Source organism: Pholis gunnellus (genome assembly GCF_910591455.1).
Source record: "Pholis gunnellus genome assembly, chromosome: 10".
NCBI lineage: Eukaryota > Metazoa > Chordata > Actinopteri > Perciformes > Pholidae > Pholis > Pholis gunnellus.
The window spans coordinates 10698339-10720592 of NC_136537.1; the positions used below are offsets into that span (position 1 = coordinate 10698339).

Below are 22254 nucleotides of genomic sequence, written 5' to 3' on the forward strand. Positions count from 1 at the left end.
AAAGGCTGTAAAGGCTGTGGTATATGGCAGTGGTCGATGCGATATGTCTTTAACAAATATATATTTATCTTTTAACAATATACTTCATATAGCATTTGAAGTTGGGGATATGGCAGTAAAGTCTGCTAGGTTTTCCGCTCCTGCTAGAGAGAGCCTCGTGAGCGCGGAAGGGACTTTGTCAATGTGACTTTTCTGCATTTCGAAGCCTTTGCCAGCCCCCAGCAATGCATGCCTTTTAGTCCCTGGATTGGATATGGATGGCTTTTCATGTATTATGACTTCGCAGGTGCTCGGTGTGCCGAGTCTCTGGGGAATAGTCCACCACACACATTTCATTTGCACAAGTATCAGGGAAGGTGAGCACATCCGCAGTATTTACAATATGTACTGTATGTGAGGGCTTACATGTACAACTTCCACCAGGCTTTCTGTTGATCAACGTCTGCTGCAAATGGGAAAGCTGCATGGCAATAACGGCACCTCCAGGAATGTCGGGATTACTTTCTATCAGTGGTTACTGGCCCTCCGACGGCTGCTGATATATTATAAATCATTTACACAGTCATTTTGGAATGCAATATCCTCCTCTAAATGCTGGCTTTTCTTCTCCATTGTTATTAGAGCGAATACTGCAGTAGGCGCACAAGGCTGAGAGGGACACTAAGCCACAGAAATTGAAAATTGATCAGGCAGTGTGGGAAGGTGTTGTCACTGGCACCACAGGTTCACCCTGGGACTGTTGATTAACATTTACAGCGCTGCCGCTGGAGGAACCTGTGCCGCCTGAAGCTACATCCTCCCGTCTCCTGTTCATCCCAAAAAGAGATCTGTTGTAGGAGCAAGAAGGGAGATGACATTTAAACTCTGCCCTGTTCATATCTATAACCAAAGGGAAATGCTGCATGGCATTAAACTGGGCATTCCTTTTTTTTTTTTTATCATGTTATGATGTGCTTGTGTTTGACTCCAGCTGATGGGTTTTAGCAGTGCCTTTCCTGTAAATGTAGATAATCGTAAAGCATCCGTTCATACTGGCTTAATATTCATTCCTCACGTGTTTTCAATGGAAGTGATGGCGGACAAAATCCACAGTCCTATCTCTCTGCAAATATACATTCTAAAGTGCTTCTGCGGTTATGATGAGGCTGTAGCACTCTGAGTTAGTCGAATCAAGTGGGCGTCTTTTTACTATAAAACCCTTCTCTCTTTGTTACTGTTCTCTCACTGCAGCTCAACAGGAAAAGTTGTCTGTTAAAAGTGAAACGGAAAAGGCTGTAACTTTGGACGATGCCCACTTGATTTGTCTCATTCAGACTGCAGAATTCTCATAAACCTTTTAGATATATCTTTCTCACTGGCCTCCATCATTTTCATTGGAAGCATGTTAAGCCAAGTTCACACTACACGACTCTCAAAGTCGTGAGGTCGCTGTACTGTTCACACTACACGCGCTGTCTTGTAATCGGGAGTCTTTAAGTCGTCGTGGGGTTGTCACACTACACGACTGACCGGCGACGGAAGGTCACACACGACAAGATCTTTCTCTAGGAAGAATCCCCAATGAGTATGTCTGGCCTCCAAAACTATGTTTTTATCACAAAGACACGCATGAGAAGTGACATGAGGGTAGTGTAGTCGCTGTTGATGATGTCGTCTTCAGCACATGTCTTTACTATTTACCCTACGTAGATCAGTCACTGTGCTGTGTGTTATGAAGACATCCAACACGCGTATGTGCAACTTTGGTCCGGATTGCAAATGCAACTCATGCAGTGAAGTTCCTACTGTTACGGGCAACCCCTTCGCCAGGATTCCCCCTCGACCCGTGTCTCGTGCTCTCATTGGCTGCAGCTCCCACGACAGGTCCCGGTACTCAGCGTGTGAAGATATCTGGATTGTGTCTGCGATGCACCGGCGACACTCTCGGCTCGCACCTTTGAACAGTTCACACATAGCACTCGAATCGCCGACGTGCGAGCGACAAGCCGATGCAGATTTGGCTTTCATCTGGGGCTTTTAACCGGGAGCCTCAAAAAGCTGTCGGCGAGTGGAAAATCTGGGCTTAATTTGTTGTCGCGTGATCTAGAGGCACGAGTGGGATCTTTTAATGGGTCAATATCACAGCTAACCTGTTTTAGTGTTCACACTTTGCGTCTGACGTTTGTTTTATGACAGAAGAAAAACTGTTAACCTATTCTTTAACTATTACCGTAAACGTTGGCCTTTGAAGAATAAGTACCTACTGTCAGTTGATGCCTTTCACATGCCACTTGTCCTATCAGCATTATTAGGAACATCTTGACAAGTTGCCAGGCAGTTAATTGCAATATCCAAGTCAAAGGGAGCTTCTTGATTACGTGGATTGATGAGAGCACCGAGAGCTCTGTCATGTTTATGTGAGCTGTTTAATGTCCTACCAGAGAAGAACTCCACAAGTCAATAAAAATGACTGACTAAAAATTGTAGCTGCAAAACCGGTGGGCTGTCAGGGAAATGTCATTAATTTTCCTGTCCTCTTCTCTTGCAGCACGGGATAGAAGATCTGACGAGCGGCGAGAGGGCGGTGAATCAGGAACTCGCCGCGTAACCCGTGACTGCTTTCTCCTCGTCTGCAAGCCGGCGGGCTCCAGTATTCCCAGCTGATGACTGTCCCTCAGGTGGCTGGACTGCAGGGCTGAGCGGGAAGGTTTTTTTTCGCTGAGGAAGGGGGGGGGGGGGGGGGGGGTTTACAGTCGCACTCGCTCTCAAGGACCATGTGGTTCTCTCCAAGGAGAGGTCGTCTCCCCTCGCAGAGCTGGCTCGGTGCCGGCGGCTGCACCGGTTTCAGCGTGTCCTTGTGGGTGTTGAGTTTTTGTTGGTGCTTTCCGGCCGTGAGAGGTGAGAACTACCACCCCACTGTGAACACGCAGTATGGCAAACTCCGAGGGGTGAGGGTGCCCCTGCCCAGTGAGATTCTTGGGCCGGTGGACCAGTATCTCGGGGTTCCGTACGCCGCCTCCCCAGTGGGAGAAAAACGCTTTTTGCCCCCGGAGCCTCCTTCCTCCTGGTCAGGGATCAAGAACGCCACTCACTTTGCCCCCGTCTGCCCCCAAAATATTCACAACGCGGTGCCAGAGATCATGATGCCTATATGGTTCTCCTTCAACCTGGATATAGTTACTACGTACATACAGGATCAACACGAGGATTGTCTTTATCTAAACATCTATGTTCCAACTGAGGATGGTGAGTGCGTCGAGTAAACAGGATGAAACCAAACCTCTCCTCCTACTATTCTTGTCTCTTGCCTCCTTCTCGCTCTGTCTTTCTTCTTAAATTTTGTGTCACCGCTGTATTTTTTGCGCGGAGCATGACCTGTTGTGTGGCGCATGCCGTGTCTGTGTCCATCATCTCAACCTCCCCATCTTGACTTGATCCTTCATTTAGTCTTTTCATCAACTCTCCCTTTCCATGCCACTGTTAGAGGTTCCTCTTTTGATGACTAAATGACTTATTAATATGACCCCCAAAAAAACAAAAGAAATCTAATCATACAAAGAGCAGATTGGAAATACTTGGTGCACCTTCCTACCCTCACTGTCTTGACTGTTCTGGGGATATTAGCCATTAGCGATTAGTAGCCTGCCTCATAAGTGAATGATCTACTGCTGTAGGGTTGGTGAAATATTCTGTCTGGTACACGAGAGGCCTGTGGCATCAGCCTGACCTATGTAAGACCCTTTACTCTCCTTGCTTCATCCGGTTTGTCCTTGCACAAAGCTAAAAGCCAGAGCAGGTTTTGTGCAAAAGGCAAACAATAGATTGGGCTCCACTGTGACTAAAAGTCTCACAAGTTTCAAATGTCTTTATGTCGACTCTTTTAAATGGCCACCATTATTTCACCACTTGAAGGAGACCCACACAGAAAAAAAAAAAGGCTTGAAATGTTAAGTGCTCTGAGAATCAAATGGGCAATGTCAAATAACACTCTCACTTATCAGATTACAATGCGAACTGCAAAAACGTTGGAAATGTAGCCTCTCTGCCTACTGTGTGGCTGTAATGGGTCTTAAATAGAAGTGCATGTGAATATGGGCTTCCTGTGTCCCAGGATGCAGCAAATTCATTCCACCATTTTGGAATATTTCTGCAGCAACACCCCAGTTACTTTCTCAACAGGTCCTCTGTTGTTGTTCTTGTTGTTGATGATGACTGGGAGGTTGGGGGGAGGAGGGTGAAGAGGGGGGAGGGGGGGTGGGGGGGGGGTCTGACTCAGTCTGAGTTGTTGCATGTCACATGGGATCTTTTCCAGAGCTCTCTGTTATTTTGTAGTTTTTCCATTCATTTTACAGTCAAAAGAATATCCAAGGAATGTGCCAGGAAACCCAACAAGAAAATGTGTAGAAAAGGAGGTATGTAAAAAAAAAAAAAAAAAAAAAATGAAAAAGAGACAAAGAGAAAGCCAACACGGAACGAAAGAGAGGAATTGAGAGAGTGAAAGAGAGAGGAGAGTGATGGGTGCATCCTTCCAAAGCCGCCAATATCACCACCTGTCAACTCCCAAATCAAAGTGCTAATTGGGATGAACGTGGGACTTGTGACTCAGCTCAACCTTGACACGAGTGTGAGAGATGAGCGAGCGGTTGTGTTGCACATGTGTGTGTGTGTGTGTGTGTGTGTGTGTGTGTGTGTGCGCGCGCGCATGCTGAAGTGTGGTGTTGCTATGAGTGTGTGTCAAGGAGCGTCAATGCAGGTCTCTAAATAAATAATGACGCGTTGTCAAGCAATAGATCGTGATGTCTAAGAATAACACCTATTTTATTTGTTTTCTTTACGTGATTGTATGGCTTGTTCATGTTTTAAAGTGTAATCCTCTTGAATTCAAATACAACTGTTGATTAAATCAGAGGCATGAGTGCTGCTTTGAAACACCAGAAGATAAAATCTGACTCGGTATGCAAAGAACTTTAGTCATGTTTCAGACGGCTCTGACAGCACTTAAGACACCAGCTTATTGGAAGTATTTGTCAAACGTGACACCTGAAAGCGTCGGAGCCTCAGCCGTTAATTAAATTTACACTAAAAAGTGGAGGGCCACCTCTCTCTCTCTCTCTTGAATTTATGATTCACTATTGTTCAAATAGGGGCTGGTGTGGGGTATTTTATTGGCATGACAGCTTTCATCTATCCATGTGGCAAATGCTCACAGCCACGTCAAAACGCAGTCCAATTTCATTAGCAGCAGCTAAAATCTCACTGTTGGGAATAACAGAAGGCTAATTCTCTCAGCCTGCCTGCAGGCAATAGAGGACCATACGAGTAGCCTTAAGACAGGGAGCATATCTCGCTCCACAGTACAGCTCTTGTTTCAGCGGCGAGACCGCTGCTGTTGATTTCCATGGAGGCAAGAGGCAGCTATTGGCCTCACTCTGTGCACTCATACATTCTGCTTTGGTAAACCAATTTTGTGAGAGAAAGACTGGCCCTCCAGGCACATCTGCTTCCGAATTAGTCCCAGTTGTGGAATATACACAGAAATATCTCTTTAATATTCCCCTTCCACTTGGAATTTTTCAATTATCTCCCCCATGTTTGGTAATGAGAAAAACGGTTTATCATAAGTTTTACATGTTGGTTTTGTGACACATTTTTGTGCAGAAAGATGATTGTTGCATGGTTCCTCTGTCGCTTTAAACACAAAGGTTGCTGGAAACTCTTTTTTTTCATTTCAATTGCACCGTTTTTTTTAAAGTGCTTCTACTAATCGTGGCTTATGTTGAATTAGCAGTGCAAATGAAGCATAATTTATCCTTCTTAGGCAAAGCAAGCACTGCCTTATACTTTGATTGGGTTAAATGTTTCCAAAAAAGAAAGTTAAATTCTTCTTTGACAAATTCAGCCTGAATCGGGAATAACTTCTCTTATTAAATATTGTGATTTTATTAGTTCAATCAGAAATTGGTCATAAAATTAGAGGTTTATGTTTTGTGTATAAAGTTTTGCAATGTTTTCACTAGAGACCTGTACACGGCAGTAGAGTCATACACACACTCTGCATATTCAGTACTAATAACGCCTCTCTGTATATCAATGAACGTGCTTCCTCTGGAGAAGGGCATTTGACTATTGATGAAACGGTTGTGTAATTGTTGCCAAGCAACAGTATGCAGTTGTGACAGGAGCGGAGTAAACGGCCCCCTCACCTCGTGTGAAGCACCTTTGTTACACTGCTGATGCTTGTCAAGTGAGAGAGATATTGTACGTCACCCACGAACCTTGTAAAATGCACACGTGATTCTTCTGTTTTATGAGACAAGGAGCCCGTATGCCATGAGTTGTACGGTGTAGAGCCTGTAAATCTGGAAGAGTAGTGGTAACTATATATATGTCGAATTTGGTTTTGAAGAAATAATTCTCATCTTACTTAGAGATTGAAAATTATTAAGAAAATGGGCCTTAGAGATCCTGTGCTATTACCATCCTTTTGGCATTGTGAAGCCACTTAATTTGCCGATATCAAAGATGTGGATCATTTTCCTCCATTAAACAGGGGGAAAGCTCTTAAACCGCCCGTAGTAGTGCCCGGACAAAAGATCAAAGACACGCTCATTGAGAAAATAATGGAAGGTTCAAGACAAAATTATAGTCGATGTAACTATTTTCAGTATGGTTGGTTGGTATTCAGAGCGAGGGGTTTTGCTTGTCCAAAATCAACAGAGCATTGCTCTTTGTTCAGGAAACAGATTATTGTTTGCACTGACTAAAATGCAATTTAAGAGAACGGCCGTCCCTTCCCTCTGCTCGACTGGTGCAGCACCGTGTGTCCAAGATGTCCTCACAGGTAGTCTTAATTTGCGAGATCAGCACCGTAGCCCACTGCTCCCTGTGAAGTGGCCTTATAGTGTGCGCGCAGAGCAGCAGCAGCAGGCATTGGAGCCTTGGTTTTATCACTCGGTCATTTTCTCTTCTCTGAGTCGGAGTGAATGGAGTGAAGAGAGGGGTAATGATGTGCGGGGGACACTGCTAAGCACTATTCAGCCTTCAGAGTGCTGGATTTGCTCGAGACGGGTCAATTTTGCAAGGACGCACCTTGATGAGGTCAATCTTTATCTTCAAAAAAAGGTTTACGTTGTTCGGTTGATAGGCAGACTTTAAAAGGCACCTGTAAATTCCCGTGCTTTAGATGAGATCCTCACTGAGGATCCGGTGATTAAGGTGCACTTACTGTGCTGCACGCCGCCTGTTTATGCAACGCGGAAATTATTTTCTACGGGCTTTTTTACAGCATGTCTCTTTCGCCGCCCATAACCCTCTTGTAGAAAATGCCCTAAGAGTCCTTCAACCTGGTCTCTCTGAATAACACAGCCTCCGAGAGACACTCTGAGATCACACTTCCTGACTCCTAAAATCATCCCTCATCATGAGCCTATTTGAGATAAGTGCAACCAAATCTGTTGTACATTTTGGCTTGATTTGGACCACTCAAATATCATTCTTATGCAGCCCTCACAGGCAGCAGGCTGCCATGTGTTACGCAGCCCGGTGCCAGCACTGAACAGCCCCATCAGTTGCCAAACCTGTAGATTAAGTATCCCAGAGCAGAAACGCTGGACATTTTTCCATCTTAACAGATGACCTCCAGATGCTCGAGAGCTGTGAAAGACAGAGCCCCCGATCCTGGTGAGACCGCGTCTGGGCCATGGCAGTCAGTAACACACCATGGTAATCCCGTCGGTTGGCCGACTCAAGGAAGGAGGGGCTGCCTCTCCCCCCCCACCACCCCCCGAGTGCTGCCGACGAAATCTGTACGCCAAGCAGACAGCGCAAAAAACTTTCCAAGAAGACGAGAACAAATATTGGCTTGTGTGATTTGAAAACAGAGCAGATGTCTGCTTTTGTTTGACCGAAAATGACTTCCACGATCTCCTGTGATCATCTATCTGGGACTGTTTGTGACCCCAGCGAGTGAGGGCTGTGACCAGCCAGTGGCAGATCCAGTCCCTCTAACTTGAGATGCAAGACGCGACCCAAGCAGGAAGTCCCTATTCAGAAGCCTCATGCCGCTGTGCTGTCCAGCTTCCCCCAGTCAATCCAAGGCTCAATATCTCTCTTGTTTATCCCAAAGTAAAAAGGAATAGAGGACACAGCCTGTGGGGTCTTAAAGCCCTGTTAAATTGAAAACACAATTTATTTGTTGATTCTGGTATCTCTGTTAGCTTAGAGCCAGGTTCTTGATTCCTAATTTCCATTTAATTTAATTTTCTCCTGACCTAACAAATCTGACATTTTATGGTGCAGCCATAAAATTGTATGTATACAATTTTATACAAATCCTCATAAAATTGATACAAATCCTCTTGCAATTCAGACTACTATATTTGGTATCTTTGGGATTTTTGACATTTGGCCTGGATTTAGTATTTCTCACCAAAACGCATTGTTGCATCCCCAAGGTTCAACACGTTCTTCGAGAGCATTTGTTTGCCGAATTCCTTTCATATTTTAAATTTATATCCATGTTTGCTTGCTAACAGTATTCTTCTTCACTGCCTTTGGCTGTGTTTTGCCTTTCCTGGGGGTGTTGAAAGCTACATACCTGCATTGTTCTGGCTTTCAACGGCGTCGAATGCATCGGAAATGCGTAATGATGCGTACAGTATTCAACCGTGGTGCAGCAGATACTTAAATGACTGTTTTGTCTTACAGAAGATTAAGAAGCCGAAAGCCTGGTGAGTCTTGATTGTTTCTGTAAGATATTTGTGCAGCGTAGTCTTTTTTCCCTAATATGGGGAATAAATGGTTCATTAGGGACCTAGAACAGAGGTAAGAGGCCCCAGTGTGTTCGACTGCCACCGTACTCAGAAGCCTGTGGTCTCTGTTAAACATGTCTCTTTCCATTATGGAGCTGTAGACAGGAACAACTTGGCGGCTTTCTATTTGTTTTGTTTTTTGCATTTTGGGAACAGCTGAAGCGCAGTGTGAGTTTTGGCTGTCCTTTACTGCAGGATTACAGCCTCCTTAACCTTTTAGCTGCATTCTCCATCATTCTCTCTTATGTGTCCCTCCCAAGCTGTTCCCTAACCTCTACACTGGGAGACGGATTGAGAGAGATGGAGACAGACACAGAGAGGGAGGGAGACACGGAGAGCAGGGAGACAGGAAGAGAGACGAATCCGGCCACTCTGAAAGAGAAAGATGGCCACCTGAGGATTGGAGACCGAATATAACTGCTCTAAATTGTCAAGGCTGCAACATTTCACATTTCACTAAGTCCCTTTCCACATTCTGACCTTTCTGATATTTAACTCTAAGGCCCATCTATTGTCAGCGAACCTTTTTCCAGCAAAGGAAAGGCAGTTAACATTCAGCCCCTCCACGATGTATTGAGTGAATTCTGGATTCATTCAAGGAAGTGTCTAGGGTCTCACTGCACTCTATATCTTCACGTGTGTGTGGCTGCATGCTTTGGTTTATTAATGTAAAACTCTACAGCCAAACACTTGTGTCTTTTGTTTGGAATTATATCTCCTGCTGAAATGTTAAATTTCAGCAGCCTTTATGTAACAAGTAAGCCCATCAAACGCGGTTTCTTTGAACCTGGTTTGATAAATGCAACAGGTTTCTATTTTGCTTGTCAAGGAACACGAATAAAAGCCGTTATTCTAGATGACGCCTGTTTTGAAGAGATGCACATGTCAACTCCTGGAGGCCCGCTATGCGAAGAAACTTGTCAATTCATTGTAGTTTGATTTTAATGTCAGTCTTTTACTGTGGCATCACTTTAAAAGAGTCAAGGTCAAATATAGGCTTTTTTGCTAAGTCACTGAGGGTGTTAACGTTAGAAGCTCCTATTATAGATCCAGCATTTGACACACACGGGCTCACAGACAACAAGATTCAAAGTGACGGAGCTCCTCTGTCGACACCTGCCATCCAATCTATGCCTGTCTGAAGCGCTCGATACCACCACTGTTCTGCCGCGTCAACGGCACAGTGGACGCTAGAATAACCGTGATCACTAACAAGCCATATAGAAGCCTGGTTCAGCAGGTGAGGCATCTATGTTAGGGTGCTGGCTGTTATTCTGCTAAACCATTTTTTTGGAGGTTCCCTTGAAGCCCACATGAGAGAGACATGACACCTGATCGCTTTTAGGCAGAATGAGTAGGATTTGTCGCCTGCAGCTGACCCCAGAGTCATTCTTTTTTTGTGGAACAAGCCTTTTTTTCCCCCCGCTTGGCGCTTTGCCTTGCTATATTTGTTCATTTGTTTTCGGCGCTGTGTCTGCCGTGCGCTGTTTACAATCTGGCACGAGGTCGCTACATTTTTATAGAGGTTGATGCCCAGAAACGACCTAAACAGAGCACAATAAGAAAGTACAGGCAGAGGGCACGGTCCCTGCAGATACAGACGCCGCCACACACTTCATAAGTGATGAATGAGAGGGATTATTTTTGTACGAGTCGATACATTGCTTTTTAGGAAAAATCCAGCTGGTTCTGCCTTTAATAGCAGTCACTCCCTCCACTTGTCTGACCTGTTGCTGCTCTGAAATGTGTCCGGCTTTAAAGCGCTATACCTGCCAAACTCTGAGACTGTGGCCATTTTTAGACTGACACCTCGTGAAACAACGCCGCCGCCTTATCACTTCAATGACATCACCGTGTTGGCAGTGGTGCCAAATGCAGAGGGCTTCAGTCGTAAACGCTGGCTCTTTTTTTGCTGCAGCGTTATTCGTAAAGGCGCTGCGTCGGCCCATTAAATACCTGCAAGCGTACATTCCTTCTATATCCCTTTGTAACGTGGACGCCATATTTCTGCTCGTTCTCTGACGAAAGATTAAAAAGTCCAGAGTTGTAAAAGCCAGTCCGCTAGAATAACATCAACTTTTCACACCTGGCAAGCTTCCACAACATCTTTCACCACTTGCTGTTGCAACGTTATGTCCAATAATCTCTTTCAGCCAAAGTAGTAGCTTGAAGTCGTCGTAGTCATGTGATTGTGTTGGTCTATCTGAAGCTCGTATAGCTGCCCATAGAGACTGCATTATTCATCATGCCCATTTATTAGACTGAACAAGGTCACCGCACAGACTGTGGAGTCAACAGATTCAGGCCTCTCCACTTAAAGAGCTTCAATTTACTCAGTAAATGTCATGACACTCAGCCTGTTACATAATGCAATATATTGCATCTTTCAATTAACAATGGATGAGGTGTTCAAACAGAGAGGCGCATTCATTCAAATAAAAGCTGTTTAACTGGTGCCTATGCCAGGTTGGCTTGCCGACATGAATGAAATAGTGTTTTAAAGACTTTTAAGGAATTAAAGTAAATTTGACATCGTGATCATTCAAAGAGTCTCCGGGCCTGAGCGCATCATGGGACTTGCAATGCAGAATTGGTCGCTTTGCCAAAATTATTTCCCCACACTGCCCTGTTTGTGCATCATCTCCTAGGGACCATGAATATCCCCGATGTATCATGTCCTGTTATCAATTTAGTCCGTAGATGACGGCTTAATCAACAGCCACATGATGTGAGATGAGGTTGTGTTTGTTTCAGCACTTTGGGAAACGCTAGACATCTCACGGAAATCATGAATGCTTCAGTAAATCCGCTGACAGTCATTCCATTAGATTTTGATATTAATTTGTATTCGTAGTGGGCTGGTGATTGCACCAGAGGAAAAAGTCCAAGGTCACAAAAATATTAGGATTTACTGTGTCAAGAATTGCTCAGGAGGAAAATCTGAACTGACAGTGGTGCTAGATGAAAGGCCAGGGTACCACCGAAACTGAATAATTCTCCAGAAATACCATATTTCTTAAAATTCTTGTCAGAAGATGATCAATTGTTGAATACATAGACTGATGGGTTCAACCAACTGACTAGCCAGCGTTGAGATCCTTAGGCCTTGCTGCTAGTGGGCATTAACAATGATTACACATGGATATCAGACCAACCAGTTTAGAATAGCACTGTGTGAGCAGTCGGTCACTTGTTCACTGTATTTGTACATGGTGTGCGTGCACCCTAGGGTTCTAGATTTTCATACTAACATGTAGCACAAGGACAACAGCCTATTACCTACTGTTTTGGGCAACGAGACGAGCTGAAGTGACTGCACACATCACTGAGTATACATAATACACGCAGTCTTATGATTTATTTAAATCTCTACCACCTCTGGGGAAGTTGCGATCCTGCACATTTAAAAACTCTGTTGCCTGCATCCTGATTTTTAGATTCTTTAACTTGCCAATCAACACATTTTCATTTTCTTTGCCTAGAAATGTATGATAGGTGCACATTCCAAAGAGAATAGAAGGTCAGTTCAATATTATTTGAACACATCAAAACCCTGCTCAAAAAGTCAGTTATTCATTATTTCAGAAAAGCTTTTAAGCTAGTAGTGTTCCCCAACACTTTCCGGATAAATCTTAAAAAATAAAAAATGTTTCTGAAACTGCCAGTGGTGTATGACTCTGCTCCAAATATGCTATGGTATGTCTAGGTTACCTTCTCTATGTTTTGATTTGTGTATTGTGATAACGGATTTGTAGTCAGTGTAGTCTTTTTTTTAATCTGTATATATTATTAAAACATTTTCTATTTTTCTCTTTTTGTTTGTGCTGAAAGTGTTAACAGGAATTGCCCACGACATGTCTACTGCCTTTTCTAATGGGAAATGTGTATTTGAATTAACATTGTATGTCACTCACATGTGGTCTCAAACACTGATTTATATTGAATTGCCTCTTTTCCCTGAGTGTGTTGCCAAACGTGCTATTTTGAATGTCCCTGTGCCTCTCTATGTCTCTCCCTGCTTCAATAACAGGGGCCCATGCAAAAAAACAGGGCGAGGATTTATCGGATAACGACGGTGATGAAGATGAAGGTATTTTCCATGGTGAACAAAGATGGTGCATGATTTCTTTTTTTATTTTGTTTCTAAAAAAATGTCACCGTTTTCTGATCATTTATGGTTTTTGTTTGATTTATTTTTGTTTCTAATTGCAAATGCGGTCATCAAGCACTCCGGTCACATTGCAATCTGTAGAACAGTGTCGTCTTTGATCAAATGTTTGACTGTGTGAGTGAATGTGAAGTCTCCTGTGTCGAAGCATCAACATTCTATCAACGAGCAGAACGTTTGGCTTGGGAGTCAGATGGGATCCCAGTAGCTGTCGGGATATCGAAGCCCAGATTGACTCATTTTAATATCTCACATATCGTGACTGGAGCAACTGTGACAATGAGGGCAGAGGCAGAGGTGAGAGCCCCCTCTTAAGGTGAGGCCAGCAGCTGTCTTTGTGCTTCTAATGGCAGAGGGAAAGAGAAGCAGGCAGTGTAATATCAGGCTGTTCACCAGGTCTGCCCGCAGATTTAGATGAGGAGCGGCAGTTCAGGAGTGCTGCTGGAGAGGATTAGAGGCGAGAGGTGTTGAAAATGGGAAGTTGCTGCTCAGCAATCGCATTGTTCACTTTCCATATTTATCTTAGGATATTCCTGGCTCAGGGTGGATCTCTGCCGAGATTAGAGTGAGAGACGATTCTTGTGCTGCAACAGAAACGGCTTAAGTCTCTGAATCTAAATCAAACCCCTTGATATCGCCCCGCCCTTGTCTTCCTTTGCCACAGTAGGGCAGGTGATGCAAGCTTGATGTCGGGTATCAAGGTAAAGCCATTGATGCGCACTCTGTTTGTTACGGACAGATTGGATTTTTGCACATCGTGTGTGTATATTCGGTGAGCAAGATTGCGTGTCTGGAGCCGAAGCCGTGAGGGATCGTAGGGCATTTAGGGCATAATGGACCTTCTACTGGGCAGGAAAGCTGACACGTCACACACAAGTTGCCATATCCTCTCACTCGTGAATGTTGGCTCACCCAATGCCGGCTGTGCTGCGGGTCCTGCGTTCGGTTTGAGAGCCACTGGAGGCCGGCTGGCCAGGCTCCTTTCCAGATGTGTAAGGGTTTGAAGTGAAGCTCCTTCCTCGTCGCCGGTGGGCTCTTCTTTCAGAAAGAGAGCCTCTCGCTGGCCTTGATCACAGCACGGGAAGCGTTGCCATGGCACCACTTTGACACACAGGTGTTTCTTCATTCAAGCCCAGGGCTGAGCTGTTGCAACTGATGCCAAATTGCCTTCAGTTTTTGTCTTGACTCTGTGTACACTTGCGCGCGCACGTGTATGTTTTTCTTCCCTCAAGCAAGCCCGCATGCTTTGGTGTGTGTAGCCCTAAGTCCGTTCAAAATTGCTGACAAGTGTGGATCCCTTTGTCTGGCAAGTCTTTTGCATGCGCTCACAGTGGCTTGGTCTCCAAGCTGTTGTGCAAGACTAGCCTCACTGAAAATGTGACAAGTCTATTCTTTACTGAGCGCAACTAATGCTATTTACAGAGCATCACCGTAGAAGCACAATACAGTCCCAGCAGTCTCTGCCAGAGTGCTGTAACTAATGCATGTGTGACAGAGTTGGCCATCAATCCCTAAACATGATCCAGAAGATTTTCCTTGTTCTGGTGAACGTGTTGGTTTTGAAGCGACATGGCCCAGTCGGTGTTCAGTGGCACCCCCCCCCCCCCCCCCCCTAATTCCCCCCCCAAAGAGGACTGTTACCTCTGTGAGGAAAAAGACTTCACAGCTCACAAAGTCCTTGTAAGCTGTCTTTCACACTACCGCTCTCACTAGTGGCTGTACTATTATTGCGAGTAATAGCAATCTCCTTGTCTACAGTAAATGCACTGCACGCCTAACCAATAACAATCAAACATTTGTATTCAATGTTAAAGGCCAAGTCGAATCAGAGCCCAGGCAGTACTCCCCCCCCCCCCCCCCCCCTCGCTCTTTCACTCTTTCGCTGATGCACCTCTTATCCACATATTCTCATTCTGTCCAGAGAGCTGCTGTCTTGTCTCGTTTCTCCGTCTAACCCCCTCCATCTCTCAGTCTGTTCATCCAAACATTACCATGCTGTCTCAGTTGGCAGTCTGTCTATCCTTGGCTAATTCCCTCCCTCCCTCCCTCCACCATATTTGAGCCGCCCTCCTGCCTGTTATAACCCTCCAGACACCCTCTTAAATTCAAATAACTTTTATTGGAACAATAAAGGATTTCTCACAACGCCAAAGAAATGTAAGTAACATATGTAACAGAATAGTAATGTTTAAATTTACAATGAAAGGCAGTGGAACAGCCAATAAAATCCTTAACTGTAGCTGGGAATATAATTACCTTTCTTTTTTTAATACTGTATATCTCACTCTGTCCGCTGGCTGTCCCAGAGGACGTCCTCCTTAGCCGTGCTGTCTAATCGTCTCTTCATGTGTCTTTCTGTCTGTCCCTTTGTGTGTCCGCCTGTCTGTCTGAGCAATAGTCAACCCCCCCTCCCCCCCCCACCCCACCCCCAAAGTGCATTCAAATTCTACACAACACTCCCTCCAGCAACACAAGCGCGTGGGCCAAGTTGCTGTGATTTACATCGGCCCACAATCATGACCGAGGCAGTTATTGCACTGTAAAAAAAAAAAAAAAAAAAATGGAGCGCAAGCTTTCAATCACCTACCTGCTGTCGTTAGATAAAGGTGGGCATGTAAATAGAGTGAGTCAGGCTGTGTAGGAGCTAAATCTCCCAGGTGGAACATGGCAGTGGTGCCGAGGTATACTGTGCCCAGTGTGAGGCAGAGAGAGAGAGAGAGAGAGGCAGCCGTCCCTTCTCCACCTCGAGAGTGTCTCGCACCACTGCAGCCTCGGCCCTCTCCCACTGATGAAAAATAGATGTGTGTGTGTATGTCTGTCTGTCATTTGGCACTTTGAGACTCCAGCTCTAATCAGGAGGAATGCCTCCACCCAGCGTGAGCGTGCACGCACACTCGGGCGTGTACACCCGCATCCTTTAAACCAGCGAAGCACGCACGCACACACACGCACTCGCACACATAAACAATGCTTGCTTCCAAGCTTTAGACGCAGGCGCCGAATAGACAACACACACACACACACACATTCATACCCCCCACCCCTGGAGAACCTCTCCGTTGCTGCTGTGCCAGGGAGCAGAGCTGAGCTCCACCTGCCTGGGTATTACCATTAATTCCATTGCACAGGCCTGACTGGATCCCCATCCAGCAAAGCCCTCAGCTCAGCTCAGGCAGGCTGGAGACTGGTGAATCGACAGTGGGGGCAATTCACTCACCATTCTCTCCGTTCTGCCACTAGCCTATTCTCTGTGATGTGGCAGGGTTGAGGAATCATGCCCCTTTGAAGCCCATTTATGCAGAGATAGTTGGAATGCTGCTGCTCAGCTTCTTTCCAAGATAAGCATTGCTGCTAATGGCTGATCCACAAGGGCATCATTTGAGCCATTTCAAAGGATGGTGGAGACCCAAGACTGTTGCTGTCATCAATTTCTCTTTTTTTTTCTCCCGCTTGTCCTTTACTCTTCAGTGGCACGAAATAATTGGCAAGGCAAAAACATGTAGAAACTGCTGCTTTTTGAAAAATCTAGAGAAGTGAACAGAAGTGAAGATTAGCCCACTGAGGCACTTTCCGTATAATGCCACTGCACGTCTGCGGAGGCTGGTGTTGTGTGCACTTCTGTAATGGGTTTATTGGTGTGCTGTCCTCAACCCTTCCGTGGGCTTTCACAGTATAACGTCAGCTTTTGTGGCTTGCGCCAGCGCCAGCAGGCTTCTCTGAAAGACTAAAGGGTTAGTCTTCATTCACTCAAGGAGTAAACAGCTGTCTGTGAGTCTTAGAGATGACAGCACCTCTACAGCCCCCCTCCTCTCATCTAGATCCTGGCCAGCTGTAGGGGGCTTTGGCTCATAGCCTAAAAGGCTTCTCACCGCGTCTTTCCTTTTATTTTACTCAGCCGACGTCTATCCCCGCCTCTCTTTCCTCAAACACACTGCTCTCTGTCTGCCCTGATGCCAACATCATATTTAACACACCAGCGAGGGAGCCGCAAGTCACCTTCACACAAAGGTCATTCCTCCCATTACTTTTACTGTAGCGATGTCAAGATTCATAGCAGACGTGCACACCCTCACACACACACACACACACACACACGTCTCCTTCTCATATACCCAATGCCACGTTGAGATTTTCTTTATTTACGCGTTTCATACCTCAGTTGCTCTCAAAAATGTCAAGCGTTGCGGAGTCTGACATACGCTAACTATAAGGTGCTCCCATCAGTCCTGAGGATGTGCAGGCTCTGAAAGTCCGCTGGCTTAAAATAGCAATGCAACAGCATATTTGTGTTTCCATGGTCTTCTTCCACTGTCTTCTGCAGGTCCAAAATAGAAAATGTGTTTCCTGTGTGTTCCTTCACTGTAGCCTCCGAGGCCTGGCCACACAGTGCTCGCTCATTTGAGTCAACATAAAGGGAATATTAAGCAGACATTCGGTGACATTCAGAATACTGCCAGTGACTTGTGCAGCGGCACAAGCTGCTGTATAATTCGGTGTAATTACACCGCCTGTTTTGCAAGGAGCAAAACGGAATGCACTTCTTAAATGTGAACGTGGCCAGTAATGGACTTGTCATGAGTGAAGCGTGAAGCTTGGCCTGACAACACCACTACAGTAGGGTGCATGTCATGTCCTGCTACATCAGGACATTGTCACCCGCTCCCCCCCCCCCCCCCCTCCCTCCTACCTCAGACCTCACTGATGGCTGCTGACAGCCACCATGTTTCACCAAGTGTTGACACAGTGAATGCCACCGACACTTATCTCCACACTCGCCTTCCTCCTGTCCCGATCCGGAGTGTCAAGGCCGCTTCTAGGGGGGCGCGCTTAATGTCAGATGTATGACCGACTCTTTTCAATGGAGGGAGAGGCAAAGGACAAAAAAGGTGGAGGTACAATTGGGGATACAAAATATGATAGAGGAGGAAGGAGCGAATGTTCCCCAGCTCTCCTGGTGGGTTTCACTTGCAGCAGCAACACTTAGAGGCTCAGCTCAGGCCTGAGTTATGCCTCCCACTGACACTCCAATCAGTCCAGAGCCACTGCGATGCACCTGTGAGAGGTTGTGCTCCTCAGGTCCTGTTAAAATTCATGCCCTGTGATGTATTTGTAGGTGTGACTGTCCCCAACCCTTCTAGCTGGTGCAGTGAACTGAGGACTTTGATATTTATTTCCTCCACTGTGATACAAGTATTCGCCGTTGGTACGACGTGTGCTGGGAGTGTATGCCACTGTATCGCAGATGCTGCGTGGATCTGATTGAGCGAAACACGTGAGAGAGAATGATGTGTTAATATGAATTTTGTTTGCGTTCAGCTCACTCTTCATTGCACATCCGCTTTCATCTGCATTTCTGTCACGCACAGATTTCTTTGTTCATCACCAAAACATGAGTTTATTTGTCTTTTTTCTTTATTTATTATTATCTTCAAGCCGTGCATGTGATTTTACTGCAAATATACTACTGTGTGCATTAATGAACCTATCACTGTTTCTCTCCTAGCACACAGCTCTGTGCTGCATTTTGATGCTGTGAATACTTATGTTGATGTAATGATGTGTTTGCCTCGGAGAAGTGAGTGAATCAGGAAGCAGCTTTTTCGAGGTAGCCACTTAGTCACCTGTTACACCAGATTAGGCCGTCCGCGGCGTCCGACAAAAGCTCTGATCTGATTGGTTAAGGAGAGTTACTCACCTCATTACCTCCACATCATGCTGTGCTGCTGCCCACATGTGGGTGTACCTCGAAAAGATTATTATTGCTCACTTTAAGTCCAATTTGGATCGGTTGCATGTATGTTTTTCTCTGACACAAATCACAGTCAGTGGGAACTCTATATTACATCTGTGTGACACACAGCCCACATCAGATCAAGACAATAAATAGATTAGAACAAGTGGAGCTCCGATGTTTTGTATCGCTCTCCCAAAGGGATTTAACTGTTGTCATGGAGACCTGATGTGAATCAACAAAAGAGGTGACTGATAACATTGACATGACTAATCTCTTTTTCTTATTTCTGCCCCCTGCTCCGTCTTCCTCTCTGCCATTCCCCTTGTATCTGTGGTCCATTTGTTTGAGTAGCTTGTGTAGGATATGCTGTTTTTCTCCCTTTCTTCCCCCCTTTTCCCCCTCTCTGACTGAACCTTTCATGCTTTCTCACACCATGCATCCCCCTCCTCCTCTTGTAGAAGATAAGTGTGTGCACAGAGAAGTGTCAGCCGTGAATCACATTTCACTGTGTAGCCCTCTCAGATACCAGCAAGATAAAGAAAGCCATAAATAAGGCCACATCATATGCAAGTTATGGCTTTGCTTTTAAACGTAACGGGGCCATGAATAACCAAGGGAATTATAGAAAAACCACAAACCGGTGAATCAGGGCTGAGCTCTGCTATAGAGGTTGCAGAAAAACCGTGTCTCTGCTAAATGCATTTAAGTAGTTGTCCTCGGTGTTAGGCATGCTAATGTGATGGGGTGCATAACGACGAGCGGTGCCTGCAGATGGATGCAGATTGGGCTGTGCAGGATGTGGTCTGCGATTAGCTGTTCTTGAGGATTTAGAATTTTGGCTCTCAGTCACCATAGCAACCAGAATACAATACCACCATTTTAAATCTGAGCCCATTCCTTTCTCTCTTTTTTCCATTTTCTCTCCTTCTGTTTTATATCTTTATTCCTTTCTGTCCTTTTTATTTTTCTTCCTTCCTTTCTTTCTATCTTCCTTCTTTCTGGTCTGTCTTTGTCTCTCTCTCTCTCTCTCTCTCGCTCTCTCTCTCCCTCTCTCTCTCTCCCTCTCCCTCTCCCTCTCTCTCTCTCTGTCTTCCTCACTCTTTGCCCTCCCACCCCGTCTCATTCTCACCACTCTCAGGGCTTACAGGAAGAGAGGCAGGGAGTTGGACAGAGATGGAGGGAAGGCGGGAGAGAAACAGGGAGAGACAGGGGAGAGTCTGTGAGTGAAAGCGATACAAAGTGAGGGAGGGGAAGGCGAGAAGCTACACAGAACACGGGGGGGAGCAGGAGTGAAAATGAGAGAGAGTTTCTTGTCTTGTCTCCCAGCTCTAGCTAGCCGGCCAGTAATTCAGTCTATTCCTCAAACAGAGGCTTTTTTCTTCCCTCTACCTCTGGTGCTTTATCTGGCTGGAGTGTCGCTCCAGCTGGGTATCAAGCCTTGGTTTTGGGAATAGAATAAACAACATTTTACCAAAACTAAAGCACAAATGTAACTGCCTGCAATGCCAAGCAAGACCGTGCAAATAAATTGTTGCACGGAGATAGGCCTGTGTAAAAAAAAGGAGGCACGTGATAGCATTGTGTAATTAGCCGGTGCGTTTTCCCTTTCACTGTCAAGCCAGATTAGCCTTCTCCCCGGTTAGGAGATGTGTCGGAGTACCTCTCTCTTTATCCTCCCTAATGGCTTCCTGCGTGTCTGTATTGGAAAAGTGCGTCCGCCTCCTGGAAGACAACACAAAGCTAAATACGGCCCTAATAGTTTGGTTTATGATAAATATTTTATCTTGTAAATGCAAGCCACATTTTCAGCTGAGATGGCCAATTACTATAATAGAGTTGAGTCGACATAATGAGTGGACATTAATTTGTATCTCATAGAGCAGATTTGAAATAATATTGCCTCCATTCCCATTAGCAGGTAGTAGCAGACTGTATCATCCCACAGCTGGTATCTGAGAGGTGACCGTCAGCTTGTCTGTTTGTGGCCCCCATGCGCTGTATCTGCTGTATCTGAATCTGAGCTGACCCCTTGATCGGAGAGGCTGGACCACAATGTGAATGTGTTAATGATGGCCGCTCTTGCAGACATACGAGACACCGGGGCCAAGCCTGTGATGGTCTACATCCACGGAGGATCCTACATGGAGGGGACGGGCAACATGATCGATGGGAGCGTCCTGGCCAGCTACGGAAATGTCATCGTTATCACTCTCAACTACCGCGTCGGCGTCCTCGGTAAGCATCTTTTCCTGTCTATTTCCTTCTCTTTTCCTTTTTTTTTTTTGACTTCAGCTCCTCCTTCAAGGACATTTTTCTGGGCCATCTTAATAGGGCAGCTAGGTGTAATGAGCGCTGCTGATTGCCACATACACTCCAAATAAGGCCGAGGGAAAATCACAGCAGTGTAGATACACGGACCGGTTCCTGTGCTTCATGTTGATGTGGCGCTCGTGTATCAAAATCACAGTAATTGAGTGTGCTGAATGTGGGTATGTTGTTGTGACTGGGGTTTAGAATAAATTAAGAAATTATTGTAATGAGGTTTGAAAAAAATGAAATGATGAGATGGGCGTGATGCTTGTGAGATAGAAGAGAGGACAAGAGTCTGTTAGAGAGAACGAGGGGTTCTCTCTCTGAGTTGCAGTTGGTTGCAGATTGACTCACACAGCTGAATCCTCTTTCAGGATTGAGTGTGTGTGTGTGTGTGTGAGAGAGAGTGTGAGAAAAGAGTGGAGAGGCAGAGAAAGAGAGAGAGCGAAAGAGAAGGAGAGGGAGCTCCATGGAAACAGCTGCAGCAACACAAAATGGAGTTTGTTAGCACACTACCCAAGCTTTGTAGCTTCTCCATCCATCTCTTGATTTCCCTCCTCGATGATTTTTTATTTTTTTTTTTCATTTAGTGTGTGTTCTGAGTACAAAGACATATAAGATAGAATTTCCCCGAGTTGTTGTCTGCATTTGTGGAGAATATTGCCTTGGATGTGGACGTGTTTGGCTCCGGAATAGGTTCGCGTAGATGCCGTCATAGCATCAGTTGTATCAGAACGGAGGAGTTTTTCTTCATTAATAGAAGAGCAAAGAACGGCACTGAAGGCTGTTCCCCGATGGAAAAGATGTTTTTGCTCTTTCACGACTCGCTTCGGTAAGAGTTTGATTGACGGATGGTTCAACCAATGACCTGCCATGTATTTTTTTAAAGTGCCTGCTCTTTTCCAAACCGTTTCAAATGACGGCTCCTCAGATGGTTCTGTGTGACAAACCATCCGGTGCGTCAGGTTAGCTGAGAAGAGCGGTAGAGTAGGAGAGAACTGACTCCGTACGGTCTATAAAGCACTATCTATTTAAAGTTTGCAAGGACAAGCTAACATGAACCACTGTACACTACCCTGAGAGGAGTACATTGAGTGCAGTGAATAGTGTCTTTTATGACTTATAATAGGTTGTATTTTATTTGTAAGAGAAAGAATGTGCTATTTCCTCTTTATTTAAAAGTTACATAGGATCGATTTTGTATTCACTAGTGTGCTAACGAGTATCAACAGCAGGAGGACGGTTGCACGCAG

At 45.3% G+C, this 22254-nt stretch overlaps 1 protein-coding gene across 5 annotated transcripts in view; it reads left to right on the plus strand.

The window, feature by feature from the left end:
* Positions 1–2753: 2753 nt before the first annotated feature.
* nlgn3a (neuroligin 3a) overlaps positions 2754–22254 on the plus strand; it is a gene marked incomplete at both ends in the record, with an annotated part of 91377 nt that continues 71876 nt past the window's right edge. The window contains 4 exons of one of the 5 annotated variants that reach the window (XM_079167994.1): positions 2754–3225; positions 4332–4391; positions 12820–12879; positions 20777–20926. In XM_079167994.1, coding sequence (XP_079024120.1) covers positions 2754–3225; positions 4332–4391; positions 12820–12879; positions 20777–20926 — 742 coding nt within the window. Of the gene's footprint in view, positions 3230–4331; positions 4392–12819; positions 12892–20732; positions 20927–22254 lie in introns of all 5 variants that reach the window. The other 4 variants (XM_079167997.1, XM_079167995.1, XM_079167996.1 and 1 more) reach the window with 4 other exon arrangements.